The 26,878-nt window shown below is 37.3% G+C and overlaps 1 protein-coding gene across 1 annotated transcript in view; it reads left to right on the forward strand.

Moving 5' to 3' along the window:
* ANKRD50 (ankyrin repeat domain containing 50) overlaps positions 1-26,878 on the forward strand; it is a 43,535-nt gene that overhangs the window by 5,012 nt on the left and 11,645 nt on the right. The window contains exon 3 of the mRNA XM_079919632.1: positions 24,185-24,414. Within this exon, the coding sequence (XP_079775758.1) occupies positions 24,185-24,414 (230 nt within the window). The remainder of the gene's footprint in view (positions 1-24,184; positions 24,415-26,878) is intronic.

Raw genomic sequence — 26,878 nt, forward strand, 5'->3', positions numbered from 1 at the left:
TTGCTGTAGATGCAGCATGTGAACATTTTAACACAAATGGAATTAGGTCATCTGTTGAAGAGAATGATGAATGAAGACACATTAATTTCTTATTTTTGTTCTTTTCCATTTTTCTTCGCTGGTTAAAGTGAAAAGCTATTGTTACTACATTTAGAATATATATATTTTATCTGTTTCTGTTGGTGGAACTAAGTTGATGACAATTACATTTTTACTTGTTTTGAGAACCAAATGCTGATTTCTTTCATTCTGCCTCCCACTTCAGGCTTTTATTGCAAAACTTTGCCTTTTGTGTTGAATTGTCTTTTCTAGAGTTAATGTCAGAGGTAGAGTTTCCTAGTAGTCCTCTAATTGTGAAACAAATTCCAGTTGTTTTTGACAGAAGAATCAAGGCACCTAAGTTATGGAATGAGGGAGGGGCTAGTGGTTTTAGATCGTGTGATTTGTTTAGAAGCACAACTGAAGATGGTTATTTTTTCAACCAGAAACTTCTTTCTGAACTTTATTGTCATGGTCCTTGAACCCCCAAGGGTCTTTTTTGGAGAGTTAGACGGATGTGGAATGGAAGTACAAAGCTTTGTTCCTAGTGGATATCATTCTCTTTTATTTCTGGTTCACAATCTGCAAGGCCAGGTGTGAGTCAATTCTGTGTGTGACGTCAATTTTTCCGAGTCGAGTAAAAAGATTTTGTTCTGTGTAATGTTGATAGGAATTAATTAAACATCTTCAGTGGTACCACAAATTAAGTGTAAATGGAATAAAATCATGATGAAGAATTAAGGATGAATGACTCTAAACTTTGAGAGTTTAGTAGAAAAGTCATCTGAGAAGTGGTGAAAGACAACAATGGCTTGTTAGAAAAGGATTGGGAGTTGGAAGACTGGACTGTGACCTTTGTTTTTATGTTGAATAAGAATCCTTGGGCTTCCCTGGTGGCGCAGTGGTTGAGAGTCCGCCTGCTGATGCAGGGGACACCGGTTCGTTCCCCGGTCGGTCCGGGAAGATCCCACATGCCGCAGAGCGGCTGGGCGCGTGAGCCATGGCCGCTGAGCCTGCGCGTCCCGAGCCTGTGCTCCGCAACGGGAGAGGCCACAACAGTGAGAGGCCCGCGTACCAAAAAAAAAAAGAATCCTTGAATGGTGAAATTTTCTTTCTAATCTTTTTATCTCCCTCTTGAACATTTTATAGTTCTTCGCTGGTATCTCTTTAGATTTTTAACTTCTTTTGTAATTATTTATGCATACATGTTCTGTAATCTCCTCTATTAGGCATATGTTTCTTCGTGACATTATTCATGACTGATTAATATTTTATGCTTACCATAGCGCTTTGAACAGCACTTTGCATATCGTAAGTGCTAAATGATTATCATTTGAAGGAGTGAATAATACTACTTACCTATCTAGAATGTGCTTGAACCTGATTGAAGGACAGCTGAAGTGCTTGCATAAGAAAGGAAATTGAAATGTTATATCATTTAGGTCAGTTTTAAATGCAGACCAGACTGGTACAGTGATTATTAATTTATTAACCTGCTGTCTGCTCTTTAGCATGTATGAATGTGGATTGGTCCAGATAGTTTTACGTGGCCAGATGTCTGTCTTCTGTCTTAACTGTAGTATTAAGAGTATACTCCAAGTATTTTTGGCAAACTCAACAAAGGGGCAAAGAACAGAATGGGACTGGAACGTGTGCTTCCTTCTTACCCTCAGTTGTGGGGTATTTTCAAGGCAAAATATTTCCTTTCCATTATCTGTCTTGAATATCTAAGACTATTTAAGATAACCATCATTATCTATTCTTAAACGTCGGATTAAAAGGTCTTGTAACGGTGTCTTTACAGTTCACATTTTGAATAAAATAAATGAAAATATAATTTTCATAATCAAAATTCTACATTTCTTTTAGTGTAATAGTGTCAGTTTCCACTGAGTTGTCTGTTGCTTCCAGCTCTTATGTTATTTTGACTTTGATATGGACTTCCATGCATTCAAACCCTTGCACTTTCCCTTCCTAAAATCTTTTCCTTTTACCCTAGCCTTTCTCTCTCTTTTATTCTTCATGTCTAAGTGCTGCTTCCTTTGGTTCCTGGTACCTTTATCATTTGCTGAACTAGTCCTCAACATTTAATCAATTCTGTAGTGGCATAACATATTGCTCCGTATTTATACTGTTTAACATCAGCCACGTTCTTAATTCTGCTTGGCCATTTTTTTATTTACTTCTTGATAACTCAGACTTTATTTTGGATCAGAAAGAGTAAAGTAGTGCCCTATAGGTTGAATATATTTTTTATCCACTTCAGGAAATTTCACACACCTATCCAGATTTGGGGGTTTTCTTGAAAAAAAATTGGAAATTTTGATGGTATTAGCTTTTCATTTTTTTTTGAAGCAATAATCTGGTGGCACTGTGTCAGCTGCTGTCTTTATGTGGGGCCTACACATTCTAATTTGATTCCGTCTCCTCCACTCTCTATTATTCTATCCCAAGACTACTTCGTTTGTTTATATATGCCAGCCTGGCTCCTGTGGGCATTTGCAAACGTGAACATGTTTTCTATTTCTCTGAGTAGAGAAACACTATAATTTTTATCTCCCCCCAAATTTGCTATTATATTATCTTGAATTTGTACATGCAAGTACTACTACTTCTTCCCTATCACCTCATTTTATCTTAGCGTACTAAAATCTGACTTCTACGTCTACATGTTCACAGAAAGATGTTTAAGCATAATAGCTTCTGAATCCACTACTCAGTCGATCTTTAGCCTTAGATGATATATGTTAGGACTTTCTTCATTATTTGTGCTTTCTTGCATTCAGAATCTCCTGTCTGACTGTATTCTTTGGTGGCCCTTCCTCTAGGTTCTCTCTGGCCATTTGTCCAACAAAGCTTCCTTAGATCTTCTCTCTTTGTATATACGCTCCTTCAGTAATTTTATTTACTTACATGGCTACCAATGCTCATGTCTAATGTGATAGCAATCAGATCTACATCAACAGCCTTTGTCTTCATTCTGATCAACATATATCTTTTCACTGGAGTGTCTGTCACCTTCCTCTGTTCAATCCAGCGTCTCTTTTAGCATTTCTCTTCGTTGACTCATTCATTCATTTCTTTTTTTTATATATAAATTTATTTATTATTTTATTTATTTATTTTCGGCTACTTTGGTTCCTTGTTGCTGTGAGCGGCTTTCTCTAGTTGCAGTGAGTGGGGGCTACTCTTCGTTGCAGTGCGTGGGCTTCTCGTTGCTGTGGCTTCTCTTATTACGGAGCACGGGCTCTAGGAATGTGGGCTTCAGGAGTTGTGGCACGCGGGCTCAGTAGTTGTGCCTCGCAGACTCTAGAGCACAGGCTCAGTAGTTGTAGCACACGGGCTTAGTTGCCCCGCGGCATGTGGGATCTTCCTGGACCAGGGCTCGAACCCGTGTCCCCTGCATTGGCAGGCAGATTCTTAACCACTGCACCACCAGGGAAGCCGCATTCATTTCTTAAACAAATAATCAGCACCTGCTATGCGCCAGATGTGTGCTAATGTCCAGATACCAGGACTAAAGTGGTGAGCCAAACAGGACACTGAGCTCAGTGGGGGGAAATACATTGAACAAATAATCACAAAAATAAATGTAAAAATGGAGCTTTAGTAAGTGCTAAGAAGGAGGGACACAGGCTGATAAGGAAGCATGTAATATGAGGCTTGATCGTTGTCTTGGGTTCTGGGAAAACTGACTCTCTTATCTACGTTGTTCCATAATTACTCTTATTTCCTAGACCCTTTCTACTTAAAAGTATGATCTTAAGATCAACAATAGTGGCACCACCTGGGAGGTTATTATAAATGCAGAATCTTGAATCCACTGAACTGAATCTGCCTTTTAACAAGATTCCTAAGTGAATTCTGTGCACATTGAAGTTTGAGAAGCACTGCCCAGGCTAGATTCTAGAGTTTTCTTTGATTATTTTCTATTATATTTCTCTATTCTACGGTATTTAATCTTTTTCTTGGAATGGTTCTTGAATTCTTTTCCCCTAATCTAGAATTTTTGTTCATCACGTCCTGGGTGCTTTACTTAACCTTAGCCTCTCTATATGTAATTCATTTTGGTAACAGTTGGCCAATTAACTGTAGTAAAACAGTGCTTTCTTTAGGTCATTCCTCTGAGCCTGTGATAACCTCTACAACAAATTTAAATTTCTCTGCTTGGCTTTAAAAGCGCTTCATAATTTGGTTCTCTTCCATCTAAAGTATGTATCATGTTTCCAAACTTCACCAGAACACATTAAGCTCATTTATTCTTTCAAGAAATATTTTTAAGCATATGAGACAATGTTAAAGTCGACAAGAGATATGGATAAGAATAGTCTTATTTTTCTTAGTCTTTAGTAAGAACTTGATATACATAGTAAGGATATGGACCTTTTGTTTGTTATATATTTTGCAGATTTTTTTTTAGTTTGTTTTTTAGCCCTTAACTTTGTTTTTAGCAACTTTGCTTTTAGCAGTTTTGCTTTTTAGGAAATATCTATAAAGTATAATGGCTTCTATACAATGAAATGGTTTGATTTTATAAAGTAAATACTTATTTTTCTCCCCTTAAAAATAATCTTTGAAGTGTATTCTGATTGGTTGCCTGTCTTTACTGTCTAGTTGTTCTAGTGATGTCTTTGACCATACTATACAATTGTTTTAAATTTCAAACCAGGGCTTCCCTGGTGGCGCAGTGGTTGAGAGTCCGCCTGCCGATGCAGGGGAACCGGGTTCGTGCCCCGGTCTGGGAGGATCCCACATGCCGCGGAGCGACTGGGCCCGTGAGCCATGGCTGCTGAGCCTGCGCGTCTGGAGCCTGTGCTCTGCAACGGGAGCGGCCACGACAGTGAGAGGCCCGCATACCGAAAAAAAATAAATAAATAAAAATAAATTTCAAACCAGTTTCTTTCTTTCATGTCATCTTAATCTCAGAAATATGCCTAATGTCATTTTTTTCTATAACACATGTAGTGTAGCTAAATATAGTCTTTGGTAATAAAGTAGAATTTGAAAATGTTCATGTAATTACTTAATAAAAATAGGTACTAATTAAGAGAACTAATTATATCTTACTTGTGGTTATCCTGAGCAATGATTTGGAACATTCCAAAAACTGGTGACCTTTTACAGTTGTGACTCATGATTTGAATATATAGACACTGGTGTGGATTGAATTATCTGCTTTTGTTCTTCTTCTCTCCGTGTATCCTTGGTCTTTGCCATGTGACATTGCAGTCCTTCTGCTAGAGGAGAAGCGTACCTCTCTGCCTTTTGATTTCGGCTCAGCCATGTGACTTGCTTTGGCCAGTGGGATGTTAGTAGACGTGACCCAAACAGAGGCTTAACATGTGCGTGAGTGATTGGGCTTGTCCTTTTTGTGTCTCATTACCTTCAGAAGAACATGTTCTGGCGAGCTTGTTGGTCCAAAGAAGATGAGGGAGATGTGGAGTAAACCAGACCCAAGTGGAAGCTTGACTCCACGCCTGGAGTACAACGAACTCATAGACACAGAAGTATAAATGATTGTTATTTCAAGCCACTGCGTTTTGGGGTGGTTGTGGTACATCACTGTTGTGGAAATAGCTAACAATACAAAAATTAAGGAAATAACATTTCAAATAGGAAATCGTTAATTTTCATCAAAAATCTAGGAGTCCTCATTGATTCTTCAATTTCACTCACCCCCTACACTCAATCCGTCAGGTACTTTTGTTCTGTTTCCAAGATAAAACAAATACCTCAACTTTTCTTCATCTCCATTGCTGTCACTCCCATTATCCCTTTCAGTGGTGTCCTAACTGGTCTTCTTCTTGCTATTGTTGTCCCTCTTATCTTCACAAAGCAGTTAAGGATAATCAGATCTTGTTAACTCTCTGCTTAAAACCTGCAGTTAGCTTCTCACTACCTTCAGAATAAAATCTAAGCTTTACATGGTCTAGCCCTTACCTAGCCTTTGACTTCAGCCTGTACTGTTTTCAGCCTTGTTCATTGGTTCTTCATCCACATTGTTCTTATTATTGGTCTGAAATAGGTCACCTTCTGGCCAGCAGATTTTTGTATGGCTACTTGCTCTGGTATCACTTAGTGCACCAGCTTTAATGTTACCTCCTCTGAGGTCTTCCCTTCTCCACTGACTCTTTACAAGTCTCCCCACCCGGTCATTTTCTTAAATCACAACATCCCACTTTGTTTTCTTTATTTCTTAATTTTCAGTGTCTATCATGATTGGAAATTATTTTATGCATTTGTTCACTTTGACTTTCTGTCTACCTTCTGGAATGAGCAGAGTACTTGTCTGTCTTGTGTCTTTATATCTCCAGGGCTTAGAATATAGCAGAGACTCAGTATTTCCTGAATTAATGAGTAACTGTATTTTACTTTAAAACGTTATAATTTTGTCACATTGATAATTTGTATTGCTCAACCATATTCAGCTTTGAAATATTCTATTTTCCTGTGGAATAATACTATACATATAGATTATATAGTTATAGATGAAAAGTATCTAAAACCAGTATTTTTGATGATTTCATTAGTGTCAACAATTCATATTGAAATTAATTTTTATCAATGGAAAATCTTTTTAATAGCATCAGATTTATGTTATGTGACGTGAGTCATATGAGGTCATAAATCCATAGTTTCATCTGTAGAATTCTTATCATTCTTTCAGCCATTGTCATTTAAATTTCATATTCACTTAGAAAGGAGAAAAAAACTTTTGTAGCTTAAATCTCAGCTAATATGTTTGTTAAATTGCTACTTTAGGGAGAGAAGCAACTTGCAAACAGAGACCTTCACAGGAATTTAAAGGGAAAAAATAATGGTACTAAAGGGGAAGAAATTGTAGAAAATAAATTTACAGAGGAAATGATAGATTGCTCCTACCGCCAAAGGTTCAGTTATACAGGAAAGTTAATAAAATTGAAAAACAAAGATGCATGTACTTCCTCATTTTGCCATATTTGCTCTAAATCTGGGTTTCCTGTTTCTGTTTTAAAGAAAAAATAATCCACATTTGAAGCCACCCAGGTATGCCGTTAAGTCTGATCTACTCATACCCCGTAGGTGACCCCTCCTGTGAGTTTACTTTTTATGCCTATGTAGTTTGACCAGTTTATATACATAGGGAGATATATATGTATATACACATACTTGTTACATGCTCTAGTTCTGTACATTTTTGATTCCACATCAGCAATTCTCAAACTTTTTTATTCTAGGTCCCCTTTATACTCTTGAAGATTATTGCACACACCAAAGAATTTGTTTATGTGGGTTGTATTTATAAATATTTGCTTATTTAAAATTTAAACTGATATTTAAATATGTATTAATATATTTAATAATAAATCTTTATCTATTAACATAAATAACATTTTAATGAAAGAATATACTGTCCAAGACCAAAAAAAAAAAAAACCACTTAAAGAGTGGTGTTGTTTTACATTGTTTTGCAAATCTTTTTAATATTAGGCTTAATAAAAGACAGCTGGATTATCGTGGTTCTGTTTCTGCATGCAGTCTCTAGAAAACTCCACTTTATCCTTGAGAGAGAACAAGAGTGAAAAAGGCAAATGACATCTTAGTTTTATTATGACACTGAATAGGGGACTCCAAGGGATCCCCAGACTACAATGTGGAAACCATTGTTCTGTATAAATAGTACTGTGTTGCTGGCACTATTCTGCAACATTTTCCGTGTAACGCTTTTTTTTTATGTTTAGCCAAGTTTTTATATGTGGATCTACATGATTCACTTTACCATATGGTATATAATGTCATCCTTTATACTATAATTCATTTGTTGTCATGTTGATACTCATTTAAGATGTATTCAACTTTTCCAATTTAACAAAACAGTTACGAACATTCTTGGGTATTCTGATGTGCATATACTAGGAATAAAATAGTGAAGGGTGATTCGAGGTTGAATACTTAGAAGTGAAATTTTGGATTATAAGGTGTGTATATCCATCTTCAACTCTGAGGAGATAGTACCAACTACCCTTTAAAATTACATCAGTGTATCCTCTTGTAGTACTGTGTAATTTGAGTTTCCATTACTCTACCAGGTCACCAATACTTGCCATAATGTCAGAGTTCTTTATGTTCTGGAAAGTGAATGTGAAATGGTCCCTTATTTTAAATATCCTTGATCCTGTGGCTCGTAATTTTGCTTGTGAAATTTTTGTTTTGAAATGTACAAAAAAGAATAGAGTCAAATATATCAATCTTTTCTTTTTTAAAATTGTTTTAGTTCTCGTAACTTTAATAATTTTATTTATTCATTTATAAATTTATTTATTTTATTTATTTTGGCTGCGTTGGGTCTTCATTGCTGCCTGCGGGCTTTCTCTAGTTGCAGCGAGAGAGGGCTACTCTTCGTTGTGGTGCATGGGCTTCTCATTGTGGTGGCTTCTCTTGTTGCAGAGCACGGGCTCTAGGCGCGCTGGCTTCAGTAGTTGTGGCACGTGGCTCAGTAGTTGTGGCCCGTGGGCTCTAGAGCGCAGGCTCAGTAGTTGTGGCGCACGGGCTTGGTTGCTCCATGGCGTGTGGGATCTTCCTGGACCAGGGATCGAACCCTTGTCCCCTGCATTGGCAGGTGGATTCTTAACCACTTCGCCACCAGGGAAGTCCCTCAATCTTTTCTTTTTATGATTTCCTTTACACTTTGGCCTTTTTGGGTCTTAATATTTAAAAACTTGTTTTCTACTTGATTATTCTAGCAGCACTTGTTGAATGGCTCATCTTTCACTATTGATTTGTAATACCGCTGCGGTGAGACACACACACACACACACACACACACACACACACACACACACACACACGTATTTCCGAGTTCTCTATTTTACTTTGGTTTATTCGTTCATTCATTGATTTATCATATATGTATTAGATACCAGGAATGCGCCAGATGCCATTCTTAATACTGGATGTAATAGTAAAAAAGAAGTGGCAAATATCCTCTGTGTTTATGGAGCTTACATTTTGAGGGTTGGGGTGGGTGGTTAGTAGAAAAATGAAAAGTTAAGAAGATAGTATATAATACATAGCATATCACTACGCAGTAAGTGCTACGTGGAAAATCAAAGCAGAGTTAGGATGGTAGGAGTGATGCGCTGAGTAGGTTGGGGGAGGAGTGTTGCTATTTATGTAGGGGAGGTTAGGGCATCCTGAAGGAAGTATCCAGACTGAGGATATATCAAGTGCAAAGTCTTGAGGTGGGAGTTGGCTTAATATTATCCAAGAGAAACAAGGGGGAGCCTGTGTGGCTGGAACAGAGTGAGCAAGTAGTTGAGTATGTGAGACAAGTCGAGATGTAGTTAGGAGCCACATAATGTATGGACTTGGAGGCCATTGTAAGGACATTCATTTTTCCTTTGAGGAGATTGGAAGCCATTAAGTCTTTTAAACAGAGTAGTGAATGAAACATCCTATGACATGATTTTAAAGGATCACACTAGCTACTGCGTTGAGAACTGGCGTGGTAAATGTGGAAGCAAGGAAACCAGTAAGTGGCCAGTGCAGCAGTCAAGGTGAGAGTGTACTTGGACTAAGGTGAAGTAGAGGTGGTGAGAAGTGTTGTATTCTGATTATTTTTAACATTGACCTGATAGCACGCTGGAAGGTGGAATATGAGAAAAACAGAGGAGTAAAGGATGGTTCTAAGATACTTGGCTTGAGAAATTGTAAGGATGGAGTTGTCTTTTACTGAAAAGAAGAAGACTGACAGGAGCAAGGTGGAGTTTGAGGTCAGAAGTTTCGTTTTGCATATGTTCAGCATTAGACGTCTGAAGTTAGGTAAGCAGTTAGATTTACGAGGCTAGATTCAAAAGAGAGGTGCTGTCTCTATATATCAGTTTGGTTTCAATGGAATATAGATGGTATTTAAGAGCATTAAGTAGCTTATGTAAGGAATGAATGTAAATAGAGAAGATCCAAGATCTGAACCTTAGTGTACTTCCAACTTCAAAGGTTGAGAATATAAGAAGAAAAAGTAGCTAGTATGAAAGGAGCAGAAAGCCAGGTGACAAAGTGAAGACAGTGTCTTTAGAAGGAGGAAGTGATAAGCTAAGTCAGGTATTTGCTGAGTTGAGGATTAATTTTAGTAACATGGAGGTCTTGGGGTATAGGTGGAGTGGAAAATAAACCTTGATTATAATAAGATCATGAATAAGTGAGAGGAGTAAATAGGCAGTAAATATCGGCAGAATTTTTGAGGCATTTTGCTGTAAGGAAGGGGAGCAGCAAAGTTGAATAATAGCTGGAGAAGGATATGTGTTTGAGGGTGATAAAGAAGAGATGAGATTGATGATTCGAGAAAGAAAGGGTAAAGTGCTGGAAATAAATCATTGAGAAGGTAAGATAAGGAAGGATCTGTTATTAGAGTGGGTGGGATAGGAGCACAGATGGTTCATCCATAGTCAGAGGAGGGAAGGCAGTGTATGTAGATCAAAGTGCAGGTGGGTTGGGAGAGTAGATGTTCCAGTGAGTTTGTGGAAGTTCTCTTCTAATTATATATGCCTAGAAGGGTGTGTGTGTGTGTGTGTGTGTGTGTGTGTGTGTGTGCATGCACACATTTTTATATTAAATGTTACTTACACGTATTTAAATAATTTTTTATTATCTAGGAAACCAGGTCAATAGTTGCAAGTGAATGTGGGGAGTAAGGAAATCATGGAGGTTTGAGAAGAACGAAGTGTAAATATCATCTAGGCAAGTGGGGCATGGATGGTTTAGTGTTTCTCCAAGTGCGGTGTAGGCCCCTGCAAGGTCAAAGTTATTTTTAAAATAATACTAACACATAACACAGCATTTGTTTTTTCACTCTTGTTCTCTTTTGAGGGTATAGTGGAGGCCACATGAGAGACTGAGTGCACAAATATTCTGGCTGAGATTTTGATGAGGGTTGCATTGAATCTTTAGGTGAATTTGTGGGAACTGACCTGTTTGCAGTGTTGAATCTCCTAACCCATGAATGTATCTCCTAATTCAGTGTTGAATCTCTTCATCCATGAATATCATGCTAACAATAGTATCTAGATTATTTAAGTCTGTATTTATTGTCTCTTTTTCCTCTAAATTACCAATCACGTATTTCTGCCCTTTTTCTGTCTGATAATTTTTGATTGTATGTCAGACAGTGTGTTAAATGACTGGAGCTCCAGATAATATCTTTCATCAGAGAAGGTTTTCGTTTTTCTCATTTGGGCAGAGAGAGTGAGGGGCTGATATAATCAGGATGGAGGTGGGCTGGGGCTCCTTTGTAGTCTTAGTAAGACTGCTAGTTTATTCCTATTATTTTGGTGTGGACCTTCTAAGCTTTTGATTGAGAGTTCCAAAAGGACTTGATAATTCAGTTCTTCCCCAAGAAATATTTATTTAGTCCTTTGACTTCCTGCCCCTTATACCTTCAAATTCTAACAAGTGTCTTGAAGGGGATGGGTTTTGTGTTTAAAGCAAGTACCCTCCCATTAGCAGAATTTTGTCTCCAACATACAGACTACGGGAGATTTCATGCTGGCTTTTAGACACACTCATCCCAGTTCCCTAGCTTTTTAAATACAACCCAGAATTTAGCAAATGTACCTTGGAGAAAATCAGCCTCTTGTTAGGGACACCTCAGATTTGCACTTTCTCTGAAAGAGACATAGCTGACCTCTGAAAGTTGTGCTGATTTTATTCCTCTGGTAGAGTCCCTCAGGGTGGCCCAAGCCTGATTCTCAGTCCGTACTTAAAATCACTGTATGCCTCAAATCAGCAAATGACCCCTGAGGAGAAAGCAGCAGGTGGTTTGGTTTTTTGTTTTTGTTTTGCTCATTTTGGATCAACTCCCATCCTCTGGAGTTCTAATTCATTTTGTTCTCTTGCTTCAACAGCTTTCTCATATCTTTAAAAACGTAAATTTTGTAACGGATAACATTTTTTTTCTAGCTATTGCAGCGGGAGTTTTGGGCTGCTGCCACCTACTGCATTTTATCTGGCAGTGGAAGTCCCTATGAGGAAGATTTCTCTGGTTCTCTCCTGTTTTATTTGATTTGTGGCTTTGCTTGTTAAATAATTCCTTTTTTAAAAATTGGATTTTATTCCCTCTTTTATTTATCTGAATATCACAACTACATTTTCTTTACGTTCTTTGGCAGTTTTATAAGTTACTTTCATTTGGACATGCACACGTATTCCGATTGTTGAGTTTGCTGCTTTCTCTCTGAGCACTATAAATTTTGTAATTTTTTTTTTCACTCTCCTGTTTGGTTCACCACTTCTACCTCTGCTCTCCTTGCTCTGATTGCTGATTGCCTCCACCACTCCGCACCCTCTGTGCAGTCTAGGATGAGGGCCAGTAATTGAGATACAAAGCTCACACTCCAAGCCGATACAAGTGATTTTGTAGATTTAGTCACTGACCCATGATCATTTTAGGTTCAGTTCCTGTCTCCAAGGAGGCTGATTTTTTGCCCTCCCTGCTGCTTCTTAAAAGCCATGGCCCTAGGCAGTAATCTGTGCTTTTTGTTTCCTTCTTTCATTAGTAATAAGGAAAGCCCCTGTTCCAGCCCCTAGTTTCATACAGTGAGTCTGAGTCCTATTAGTAGAGGCAGGGCTACTACCTCGCCCCTTTTACTTCCACCATCTAATCCCCAGGCTGCCATTGCAGACAAGTTTGACAAGCTGAAGTTTTCGGTTCACTCACAGCATTATGCTTCTTTTCTGTTTCTGATACTTTGAAATGTTTATTTTATTTTTGACTCTGGTTATGTTTTTCTTATTTCATTTTGTTTTTATATTCCATCATTCCCTGCTATATTTTAGCAAAGGGGAAACAGTGCATAAAAGCATGAAGTTACAACAATATCTTGGTCAAAGTTTTGAGGGAAATTTTCCCCTACATTTTGGCCAAGCTCCTTACCTGATTTTAATTATCAATTGTACTTATTAGATTTTTTTTATTGAGTATATAAATTTGATCCCTAACTGGTTTGAGGTATCTTATACCCTGTTCCACATTTTCACATGCTTTAATTTACTGGAGGGTAATTTCATTCCTAAGGAAAGAAAATAGGGAAACAACCTAAGTGTCCACTGACTTAGATAAATTGATAAAGAAATTCTGATATGCATATATACACATAATTCAGCCATAGTAAAAGAAGGAAATTCTGCCATTTCTGGCAGCATGGATGGATCTTGAGGGCATTATGCTGAGTGAAATAAGTCAGACATAGAGACAAATGCTGTATGACTTCACTTGTGTTTGGAATCTAAAAAACCCAACTCATTGAAATGGAGATCAGCTTTGCAGTTCCCAGAGGCAGGGGTTAGGAGGTGGGGGCATTAGGTGAAGGTGGTCAAAAGGTACAAACTTCCAGTTATAAGAGGTGTAACGTACAGCATGGCAACTATAGTTAGCGGTACTGTATTGTATATTTGAAAGGTGCTAGGAGACTAGATCTTAAAAGTTGGAAAAAAAAATTATTAACTGTGAGATGATGGATATTAACTAAGCTTATTTTGGTGACATTTTACAATATGTACATATATGTGTTGTATACCTTAAACTTATACAATGTAATATGTCAATATATATCTTGACGAAATGGGAGAAAAAGAGAAAAGTAAAACCTGTGTTTGTTTTCCTAAGACAAGATATATTAAGTAAGAATTATTAGTGATTTAGTTTTTCTACTTCTCGTCTTTTTAAAAAACATTTTAAAGCATAGCCTTTTGAAAGAATTTAATCATTTTATTAATAAAATGATGGGCCAGTATGTCAGCATTGTACTTCCAGATGGTTTTGGAAAGTGCTAGGTATTTAGGATTACCCTTCTAGGTAAACTTCAAATGTATAATATTTTGATGCTAAATTTCACCAGATAGTAGTGAAATTTTAGACGGCAGAATTCAAAGTGGGTAATCTGGTAATATTATGTATAATTTTTTTTTTGGTTGAAAAAACTTTCCTTTCTCAATTGAATTCCCTTTGCAACTTTGTGAAAAATCACTTCCTGTATTTATACTGGTCTGTTTCTAGACTTTGATGTGTCTGTCTTTTGCAAATACCATACTATTTTTTTAAATTTACAGACTTTATTTTTTTAGGTTCACTGCTTTTAAGGGGAACGTGTAGAGAGTTTCCATTTATTCCCATCCCTGCACACACACAGACTCCTCCACTATCGACATCCTGCATCACAGTGGTGCATTTGTTATAAATGATGAACCTGCATTGACATATCATTAATACCCAAAGTCCATAGTTGACATTAGCGTTCTCTCTTGGTGTTGTACATCCTATGGGTTTTAAGAAATATATAATAAGTGTATCCACCATTATTGTATCATACACAGTAGTTTTACTGCCCTAAAAATCCTCTATGCTCTGCCTATTCATCACTCCCTCCTCGTAGCAACCACTGATCTTGTCACCATTTCCATAGTTTTGCCTTAAGAATGTTTGACAGTCAGAATCATACAGTATGTAGCCTTTTCATATTGGTTTTTTTCACTGGGTAATATACATTTGATTCCTCCATGTCTTTTCATGGCCTGATAGCTCATATCTTTTTAGTGCTGAATGATTTTCCATTGTCTGGATGTACCATAGTTTATTAACATTCACCTACTGAAGGACATCTTGGTTGCTTCCGAAGTTTGGCAGTTATGAATAAAGCTGTTATATACACCATGTGTGCAGATGTTTGCATGGACATACTTTTTCAGTTCATTTAGGTAAATACCAGGGACACAATTGCTGTTTTGTATGGGAAGAGTATGTTTAATTTTCTATGAAACTGCCAAACTGTCTTCCAAACTTGCTGTGTACCATTTTGCATTCCCACCAGCAACGAATGAGAGTTCCTGTTGCTCCACATCCTTGCCAGTATTTGGTGTTGTCAGCGCTTGGATTTTGGCCATTCTAACTTATATGTCGCAGCTTGTCTTAATTTGCAATTCCCTAATGACATATGACGTTGAACTTCTTTTCATACGCTTGCCTGCTATCTGTAGCTTCTTTGGTGAGGTGTCTGTTCAGGTCTTTTGCCTATTTTTTATTCAGTTTGTTTTCCAGTGTCCAGGTGCATCTGCCCCAGGTAAGTAAGTGCTTGCGTTCTGTGTCTGCCTGCAGATGTCTGTGTCACCTTAGATTTTGGGCTAGTTGGTTGCCCTGTGACCTAAGCACTCTCGTAGGTTCATGAAAAGTCTTGAACTTGCAGTTTGCCTGGCTTATTTTGTTGTAAGACTGGGAGGGAGGCTCTTAACTAGTTCTCTACTCCTGAGGGAGTGAGCCAGAGAATGAGATGAAACTCAATGTTCAACAGTGAAAACCTTAAGAAACTATTGTACGTATAGTATCTGTCTAATAGTATACTCCTTACAATACTTGTAGGAGCTTTTAAAAGTTAATTAGCCTCTTGAGAAAGAGGCAGTAAGTAAATTCACTGTATTAAAAAAAAATGGATTTCATTTCATAATTGCCCTAATGGTCTTTTAGCTGCCTTTCTGCCTGAAAATCAGAAGGCCAGCTGCAGAAGCATGATGCTGCCAGCGCTTATTTTCAACATAGAATTGAAAATGGGGGGAGAGCTAGCTCAAGGACTTTAAATTAAATTCATAAAAGTATTAATGTAATATATATTGCCTGAATTTTAATAATGCACCTAAGAAATGTAAGACATTTAATAACGTATATCTACACAGGTAAAATCCTGCGGCACACTGCTGGTTTTAAAGATGGTGGTTATCTTTGTCTGAATGTGATAATCTAATACTATCACATGATCTCATTTTGAAGATAATATATACATATATATTCACAAACAGAGGAAAATCTGTTTTAGACTTCTAAAGCGCTCTTGCTTTGTGTGTGTATACTTTGATGGGATTGTCATTTATAAAATGATAAAACGTAATCTGGTAGAGATGTGGATCTGTGTGTCACTTGGTGGTGTAGGTATCCCCATATGGTGCTTTTGATGGAATAAATAAAGGGAAACTGAATATGGGAATTCTGAGTCTAGAAAATTTTTTATCTAGTGTTTCAGAGTAGCAGTTTTCCTATTAATTACCATTCATTCATGAAGCAGATTTTACTGAGTGTTTGTGATGTGCAAATAATGGTTTTGAGTGCTGGGAATCTAGCAGTGCACAGGACGGGCGCCATCCCGGGGGAGGCAGCACGGAAGTGGAGGAGCTTCACCCCAGCCTTACAGTGAAAGCGGTACACGAGATAACGCAATAAATTACTTTGAGGATGGGATCAACACTACGAAGAAAACAGGATGAGTTGTTAGAGGAACAGTAATACACGATGAAGGCCATTTAAGACACGGTGACCAAGGAAAACCTCTTCAGGGATAAACTTTGTGTTGAAATCTGAAGGAAGAGAAGTTCGGCCTCAGGGAGCTTTCTAGGCAGAGGGAGTACCAAGTACATAGGCCCTGACTGGAGGAAAGCTTGCTGTTAGGACTGAAAGGGGGACCAGTGGCTGGAATAAAAGGGAGGACTCAGGAATTAGTCCTAGGATTTTGACTTAAGAAACTAGGGGGGTGATGGGATACCACTAACTGACATGGGGAAAATGGGTGGGGAGGAACTTATTGGGGTAAATTGAGAGAATGCTTCTTTAAACATGTTAAATTTGAGACGCCTGTAGGACATCCACATGGAGATGGTAGCAGACAGTTTCAAGTTTAGAGGTGATGTCAAGACTAGAAAAAAATTACTCAACATTTTTAAAGCCATAGTTTGGCTTCTGGTTTTGACATGACTGACTAAGGCCCGGGAAATAGTCTAATAGCAAGAAAGTGAAACTATGAGAGACCTGTAAACCCCAGCCTCAAGATAAATGTGGAAGTTAATACCAAACTGAGATGCAGACAAAACTGACACAACATTTACTCTTTGAAATAAATGTATACCCTGAACATCATCAAGAGCATAAAGACCCTCATTTGGAACCAAAGAGACAGGTTATAGACTTATGCTAGAGGTTTCCCTGGACCCAGTTAAGCAGAATGGAAGAACAAAGAGTGCTGGGAAGAATGAGTCTCACAGATGAGCTCTGTGCAGGAGTCAGACATCTGGGGGTGATGGCGAGGGGGCTGTGGTGAGAAAGGCCTTGTGTACATCCCCACAGCTTCTCAGCTTAATTGGTTGGGGAGAAGTAGAAGCGCAAAGAAGTTGTTCATGCCCATAACTCTGAGTCATAAGGAGATTCTTAGAAGCCTGTACACTGGACACACTAACCTGCAATTGCTGATCCAGAAAGAAGTTACCTTACTGAAGAGCTGTCACAAGATATGTAAAAATATATCTCAAAACCAGTAGGGAGAAGGGGTCTAAAAAACAGCACCAGACTAGGACTTCCAAAACTATGTTGAATAAGAGTGGCGAGGGTGGACATCCTTGTCTTGTTTCTGATCTTAGAGGAAATGCTTTTAGTTTTTCACCATTGAGGACGATGTTGGCTGTGGGTTTGTCGTATATGGCCTTTATTATGTTGAGGTAGTTTCCTCTATTGCCCATTTTCTGGAGAGTTTTTATCATAAATGGGTGTTGAATTGTGTCATAAGCTTTTTCTGCATCTATTGAGATGATCATATGGTTTTTATTGTTCAGTGTGTTAATATGGTGTATCACATTGATTGATTTGCATATATTGAAGAATCCTTGCATCCCTGGGATAAACCCCACTTTATCATGGTGTATGATCCTTTTAGTGTGCTGTTGGCTTCTGTTTGCTAATGTTTTGTTCAGGATTTTTGCATCTATGTTCATCAGTGATATTGGTCTATAATTTTCTTTTTTTGTGACATCTTTTTCTGGTTTTGGTAATGGATAAAGAAGGCACATATATACAATGGAATGTTACTCAGCCATAAAAAGAAATGAAATTATTTGTAATGAGGTAGATGGACCTAGAGTCTGTCATACAGAGTGAAGTAAGTCAGAAAGAGAAAAGCAAATACCATATGCTAACACATATATATGGAATTAAAAAACATGGTACTGATGAACCTAGTTGCAGGGCAGAAATAAAGAGGTAGACATAGAGAATGGACTTGAGGATGTGGGGTGGGAGGGCGAAGCTGGGGTGAAGTGAGAATAGCATCAACATATATACACTACAGAATGTAAAATAGTTGGCTAGTGGAAATTGGCTCGGTGCTTTGCGATGACCTAGAGGGGTGGGATAGGGAGGATGGGAGGGAGGGGATATGGCGACATGTGTGTGCACATGGATGATTTGCTTTGCTGTGCAACAGAAACTAACACAGTATTGTGAAGCAACTATACTCTAATAAAGAGCTAGTAAAAAATGATTTGCTTTGCTGTGCAACAGAAACTAACACAGTATTGTGAAGCAACTATACTCTAATAAAGATCTAGTAAAAAAAAAATCTTATATTTTTAACAGTCTATTTTAAGTGAATAACAACTTAAGTTTGAAGGCATAATAAAGCTCTACATTTTACTCTTCCTCCCCCAAAACAAACAAACAAACAAAAAAAAAACAGCACCAGAAATGCTCACCAGAAAAATATTGCCATGGAACAAAAAGAAAACCGTAGCCAAACATATTGTCTTAAATGAAAACATAATTAATGAGCAATTGCCTGACTTCAACAGTTGCATGAGGCAGAGATATAAGTGCTTGGAAAAGAGATGGTGAGACAACAGAATGAGATGAAACTTAGCCAAAATATATATGGGGATTTACTCTGTCTGTGAAAAGAGAGATATTTCAAATCAAGTCAATAAGAGAAAGATAATTTAGTAAATAGTTTGGGGATAACTGTGGAACCATGTGGGGAAAAAAATTGGAAACCTAGTTCACATCTTATGTCAAAACTAATGTGATTAAAAAATAAAATTTTCAAAGCTTTTGAAGAAAACATGAGGAAGTGTTTTTTTTAACCTTTAGAGTAGGGAAGTCCCCTCAGAAATGAAACATATAAAACTCAGAATTCATAAAAGAAAAAAGACTGATGTGTTAACATATAAAACTCAGAATTCATAAAAGAAAAAAGACTGATATATTATATAAAAGTAAAAAAAGAGAGAAATTGTACATTTAAAAAAAAAACCGTTTAAAAGTCAAAAGAAAAGTAACAAATGATGGAAAATATTAGCAACAAAATCATTTTCTTAATACTCTCCAAAAAAGGGAAACATTAATCTTTTGGAAAATGGATAAAGATATGAAGACACAGTTTAAAGAAAAAGAAATAAAACTCCTAGACATTTGTAAATAAGATTGACCTCATGATAAGGAAATGTCAACTAAAAGCATAATGATGCCATTTTCTGCATATCTGTGGAAAATAATGTTAATTGCTATAATGGAGGGGCTAGGGAAACAGGCACTCTTAACGCAGCTGTTGGGAGGGTATGTTTATATAATTTCTAGAGGGTATTTTGACAATATCTGTGAAGATATACACAGATATGCCCCTTAACCTAGCAACTCTAATCCTAGTAATATGTCCTACAGATATACTTGTATATTTTAAAATGGTATGTATAAGAATATAGTAAATTTAAACTGAATCATATGAATAATCACATTAAATGTAAATGGTAAATACACTAGTATAAATGGCAGTTTGTCTGATTTAGATAAAAATGTAAGATCTAATTATATGTTACCTAAGACAAATATACATAAAGAGACATATAGCTTAATTAAAAAAAAATGAAAAAATATATACCTGACTGTTTTAGCTTACTGCCCTTGGGTTCCTTTGTTTTTGAGGCAGAGATAGCAGTATGCTGATTTTTTTTTTGAATTTTATTGTATTTATTTTTTTATACAGCAGGTTCTTATTAGTTATCCATTTTATACATATTAGTGTATATATGTCAATCCCAATTGCCCAATTCATCACACCACCACCCCCACTCCTCGCCACTTTCCCCCCCTTGGTATCCATACGTTTGTTCTCTACATCTGTGTCTCTATTTCTGCCCGGCAAACCGGTTCATCTGTACCATTTTTCTAGGTTCCACGTATATGCGTTAATATACGATATTTGTTTTTCTCTTGCTGACTTACTTCACTCTGTATGACAGTCTCTAGATCCATCCACGTCTCTGCAAATGACCCAATTTCATTCCTTTTTAAGGCTGAGTAATATTCCATTGTATATCTGTACCACATCTTTATCCATTCATCTGTCGATGGGCATTTAGGTTGCTTCCCTGTCCTGGCTATTGTAAATAGTGCTGCAATGAACATTGGGGTGCATGTGTCTCTTTGAATTATGGTTTTCTCTGGGTATATGCCCAGTAGTGGGATTGCTGGATCATATGGTAATTCTATTTTTAGTTTTTTAAGGAACCTCCATACTGTTCTCCATAGTGGCTGTATCAATTTACATTCCCACCAACAGTGCAAGAGGGTTCCCTTTTCTCCATACCCTCTCTAAGCAGTATCCTGATTTTTAACTGCACAGGGGCTCCGTGCCCCTAACCCCCAAGTTGCTCAAGGGTCAGTTGTATATAGAACAATTGAACAACACTATCACCACTTGACCTAATGGACATTTATAGAATAGTCCATCCAACAATAGCACACACAGTCTTTTCAAATGCTTACACGTTTACTAAGTTAGACATTCTGGACCATAGAACAATGCTTAATAAATTTAAAGGTGTGCAAGTTATACAAAGTATGTTATCTGATCACAATTGAATTTAAATAATGGTAACACAGGAACATAAAATACCTGGGAGGTCCCCAAATATTTAAAAACTATACCACTCACTTCTCAGTAACCTGTTTCAAAGAAGAAATCAAAGGGAAATTATTTTGAATTGGATGATAGTGAAAATACTTGAGGGAAATTCATGACATTAAAGGATTATATTAGAAGTATGAAACAATGATTTCAGTTTGTATTATAAGGAACTAGGAAAAGAAGAACACATAACCTGGAGTAAGCAAAAGACGGGGAATAATCATCAAATCCTATCAATTTCACCCACCAAATTTCCCTCAGATCTGTCTACTTCACTCTGACCTTGCTGCTTACTACCTTATTTATAACATTGGTTTTAGATAGACAGTAGACCGTCGTGGGTAAGAGTGTAGACTAGGGGGTGACTGACCATCCTGGTTTGCCCAGGAGTGGGGCGTGGGGGGCATGGACAGGGAGGAGGAATGGCTGGTTCTCAGCACTTAGAACTGGTAAAGTCCTAGGCAAACCAGGCTGAATGTTCTACCCTTGTGTAGGTTCTAGAGCCAGACCCTGAACTTCAGACCCTTCCTTGAGCTTTGGATAAGTGACTTCTCCTTGTGTGCCTTGTTTTCCTCATCTGGAAATGGGTATTACAGTAGTACCCACCTTAAAGACTTAATGTGAGAATCAAGTGAGTTGATGCAGATGTGAAGTACTTAAATGCAGTAAAGCACTGAATTAAAGTTAGCAGTGATGGCCTTGGTAACAGTAGTTCAGGATGGAGATTGTTTTTTCTTTTTTTTCCCTTAAATTCTGAGCAGTGGCCTCCTATCGCACTCTTTCCTTCTAGACTTACTCTGTTTCAGGCTTTCCTTCAACTGTAGCCAGTTATCGTTCTAAACACAGATATAAACATATCAGTTCTGTGCTTAAAGTACTTCACTGGCTCCTTAGTACCCTTAGGTCAGAGTTCACATTTCAGAATACTTTGTAAGTCCCAGCATTTACTCTTTCAGTAATTTTCTTCAGTATGTTGTTCACTGGTCCTTCTCTTCCCCCAGCCTGTGCGTGTCCTACTGCCTTAACTAGATTTTTTTTTCCTGTGTCTGTTGCCTTACTCTCGAACTTTCTCCTGACTAAGCTCCTCTCCTAACTTTGCTGACCTCTCCCCTTACCCTATCCTGATCAAAAACAGGTTAGGTGGGGGCTCCCCCCTGGTGGCGCAGCGGTTAAGAATCCGCCTGCCAATGTAGGGGACACGGGTTCGAGCCCTGGTCTGGGAAGATCCCACATGCTGTGGAGCAACTAAGCCCGTGCACCACAACTACTGAGCCTGTGCTCTAGAGCCCATGAGCCACAACCACTGAGCCCACATGCCACAACTACTGAAGCCTGCACGCCTAGAGTACGTGCTCCACAAGAGAAGCCACTGCAATGAGAAGCCCGTGCACCGCAACGAAGAGTAGCCCCCGCTTGCCGCAACTAGAGAAAACCCACGCAGCAACGAAGACCCAACACAGCCAAAAATAAATAAATTAATAAAATTTTTTTAAAAAAGTAGTTAAGGTTATGGTCTCTCTCAAGTGGCACTGATTATAGGATATTACTATAGTATATTATGATAGTATATTTTATATGTACTATATATAGAAATATATATATACTGTATATGTATATATGTACTGTATACGTAGGTAAATATATAACACTGGTTTTACGTCAGCCTTCTTTGTTCTCATAGTAGAGGAACTATATACATACGGTACAATAAAGGACATTTTCCTAAATTTATAACATTCCTTCTGCCAGGATGGCCCTGCCTTCCCTTTATTGTAAAATTTATTGCAAATTTATTACTATTCCTGGAGAATTTTAATTGATCCTTCAAAACTTAGTTCATCTTGAACACCTAATATTTGAATGTTTCTCTGACATTTTCTTCCTTTCTTATCTACTTCCCTTGAGTTGATCATTTCTTATCCACTGTGTTAGTAATTTTACTGCTTTTTTTGGTAGCACTGAGCAGCCTACATTGAAGTTATTTGTTTTCTAGAATAGGCTACAACAGTGTGAAGTCTTTACTTAGGATCTCCTATGGGTACAGCACTGCTAGGTTCTGGGGTTATACTCATGAGCAAGACTGACATAGTCCCCGTTCTTTTGATGCTTAACCTCTAAAGAGAGAAATAAGAATTAATGACATTGAGTAAGTTTAACATTACAAACTTGATAATGCTGTGAAAGAGAAATACTTGATGTTGTGAAAGCATATTATAGGGTCTTGGTTTTGAGAAAGTGACTCTCAAGCTTACCATTGAAGACCAAGGAGGAGTTAATTACATGAAGAGAGAAGGGAAGCACAGACCAGGCAGAGGAGACTGCAAACCAAAAGGCCCTTGTGTAATTGTATCTAGTAAAAGTCATGGAAAAAGCTAGTATGGCTGCAGGAACATTGTGAAAAGTTTGATCTGCTGCAGTAGGAGCTCTGGAGGGAGTGGCTGGAGGCATGTAGATTAGTGTGGTTCCTGGGTGAACGAGATGACGGCAGTTTGGAGTAGGGTGATGATACAGACCAGGGTGGGTTTGAAGACTTTTATAAAGAAGCATTGACAGGACTTAGTGATACATTGGATCTTGGTTGCCATCAGGATTGAAAGATTAAGAAGAGAGTTGTAGAGAGGATTATCTCTACATTTCTGGTGTTCATAATTAAATGGATTCTGTCCTCTTCACCGTTGTATCTTTCAGTACCTCATTCAGCATATGGAATGCTCATGTAAATATTTGTTGAAAATGAATGAGTATTGTTTCAGTTATGAAAAAGTTGTATTCAACTTCAGTATATATTATCTGAGTAGGAAATGTGTTGGGATTAAACCTAATAATTTATCCTTTACGTTGAAATTTGAACATACATCAAATGGAATCTAGACTGTAGTTTATCTTTGAAAAGTCTTTTAAAATAAAACTTGTGTATGACAAACTAGATGAAGTGCAGTCATTTTGTGAGAGACATGATGATAAAATCTTCTAAATTCTAGAGAACTCTTGATATCTTTTCTATTACTGAAGTGATCCCCAGTTACTTTTTCCTTTCCAATACATTTTAGCTTTGTGATAAACAATTCAAGCTTTTATTATTGATAAAAATTTCAGGAAAGGAATAGTGAAATCTTGTTTCAGGTTCCTACTGCCCTTCTTAAGAATGCTGAATCAATAATACACACACACACACACACACACACACACTTTATTGTGGAAAATGTTGTTGTTATTGGAAATGTGAACTATTTAGGACCAGTATTCTCATTAAAGTAAGGAATTGAAACTTGTACAATAGTTTTATTCTAAAACATTAATTTTTTTCTTAAAACAATATTTATAACCTGTAATTCTAGTGTTTGGATAATAAACCTTAATATCATAGCCAGTAACATTCAAAATGCTCATATGGATGTGTTTCACAGGTGTGTCCTGCTCCCTCTCTTGGGAATGAAGCCTCCCCAGCAAAGCCTCTATCTGCTTGTGGATTCAGTGGATGAAGGGTGTAATGTTACGGAAGGTGAACAGACGTCTACCAGCTTATCTGGGACTGTGGCAGAGCTTTTAGCTGGTCACCACGAGTTCTTTCCACCATGGCTATTACTTCTCTGTTCTGCCCGAAAACAGAGCAAAGCTGTTACTAAAATGTTTACCGGTAAGCATAATTCCTGCCATCTTCAAATGTTTTTCATTGATGAACTAAATAATGCATGTGTTTCTTTCTTAGAGGAGAGTACTCAGTTGAAAATCTGGTCATTGCTTCTGCTATTCTGTCAGCTGTTCTATCTGTTCTATCAGCTGTTTTCAACTGTACTTTTTAAAAGTTGTATTAAAAACAAGCCATAGAATATTTTAAGATCATTTAATAGTACCTTTTTTTTTCAAGATTCTTTATCTAACATCTTTAGTAAAGGTTACGAGTATTTCATGCCATATTAGCTGCTTTATATCTGTAGGGCTGCAATTTTTATGCTGATGTGTCCTGATCAGCTTATGATATTTCTTCTAACTAGACTAAGAGTAGTGAATATGTGTATTTAAAAATCAGTGGCAGTTTCTCCAAGACGTTTTTCCTGGTTTAAGAGGAGAGACAGTCAACAGCCATTCAGGATACCTCTTGAAGTAGATCCTTTTTTTAACGCTTTTCTGATGTGTGAGAAAACAATCTATACAATGTATAGAACTACCTGATCAGGTTTTTTTCTTCCTTTACTTTTCTTGTTTCCCGACTCTACTTTTTTACTACCACAATAAAGTTGTGGTTTCTCCTATTAGACTGTGTAAAGCCCTTTTTTTCTTTGTGCTATGGGAAGTAAAAGGAGCATAAAACAAGGACCACTCACAGGATTTATAGTGTAATTGGAAAGATAATTAAGTTATTGGTTAATGAGCCATATCACTTGTAAATAGTTCTATACATTTTACAGAATGGTGAAACCCTACTAATTTGTTAAAATGGTTTCCTTTAACCAGATTTATTCCCTCTTTTAGATTCCCTTGCTACTAATTACAGCACTTTTGATTTGATTTCCGTTATACTATTCTGTTCTGTTGTTATTGAAAATCTAGTGATAAAAGTTGGGGGATTAACAGAATAACAGCTAATACTTAATGTAGCTCTTAGTATGTCAGGTCCAGATAAAGTTAAATCCCCTTTTGGTCTATGGCATCCCATTTCTTTCCCTTCCTCATTTGAGACGACCAGTATTATTAGTTTATTTTCTGTCCTTTCAACTCGTATTTGTATTCTGTATATTTTTATAGTTCACATAAATGAAACACTGCATACACCATCCTAGCTATTCCCATGTACTGGCTATGTGACCTTATGCAGCTTACCAACATGACCTGTGCCTCAGTGCCCTTATCTATAAAATGAGGATTACACATTCCTACTACTTTCCCCACAGAGTTTTTGTGAGTCTAAATGACAAATTACATGTGAAGCACTTAGAACAATGCCTAGTACATAATAAGTGCTTCATAAGTGTATTGCTGCTGTTATTATTATTATCACTATATCCTTTTGTTTGATAGCATTGTTTTTGAGCCCTATTCCTATTACTACTTATAAACCCAGTTCATTGGTTTTAACTGCTGTATATTATTCCTTCCCATGAATAAATCTCCAATTTTTCCATTATCCTATTCATGGACATTTAATTATTTCAGTTTTTCTTTATTACAAAAAATGCTTCATGGACATACTCGAACACGTCTTGTGCACGTGTGCTAAAGGTTTACATTACAAACCCAGACAGAATTACTAGAGAATAGAGTGTGTACGTTTTGAGCTTTAGTTAATTTTGCCAAATTGCTATCTGGTGTGCTTGAAATAATTTATGCTTCTGCCGGCAACACATGAGATTTCCCCTTTCTCTATATTTTCGTCAGTTCACGTTTGTTATTTTCAGATCTGCATTTTCTGCCTTAGGGGCTTGCGCTTGACGTTCCCTCTGACGGGAATGACCTCCTCCTGAACTTCTTACTATCTTAACATTTCGATCTCTTCTCAAATACCAGTCTCCTGCAGGCTTCTCCATATTCTTCTATCCGATTTCTATTTTTGCCACCTCAACTACTTAGGCACACATTTTTCTTCCTATGTCTTATTACTGTTTAAAATTGTTTACATTTTACATTTGTTTTCTTACTTGGGTGTCTCCTCCACTAAGATACAGCCTCCATAAGAACAGGAAATTTGCTTGTCTTGTCCACCACTGTATCTCCTCAACATCTAGATCAGAGCTTCGAACAAAGCAAAGAAATGAATTTGTGTTTCTTTGAACTAGGTCTTGGTGGAGAAAGCAGTGAACCAAGAAGGACTAAGGAGGAACTGAATATGGTCTTGTTCTCTTACCATACTCCTTCTTATTAAAAATGCTGAGCTGTAATAAGCATCAGATCACATCTCTGTTGATGATAGGTTTGGAATTTGGTAGTAAACGTTGAAGAATATTACTAAAGTTATGAATACATATTTTCAAGTTGCTTTCCAGAAAGATATATGTCATATATTTCTACCTGAGAGTGTTGGTTTCTCGGAACTTCCACCAGTATTGAATTATATATTTTCATATTTGCAGATTTAGTGTGTGAAAAATAGTAGCTCATTTTTA

The sequence above is a fragment of the Stenella coeruleoalba genome, assembly GCF_951394435.1.
Source record: "Stenella coeruleoalba genome assembly, chromosome: 4".
NCBI lineage: Eukaryota > Metazoa > Chordata > Mammalia > Artiodactyla > Delphinidae > Stenella > Stenella coeruleoalba.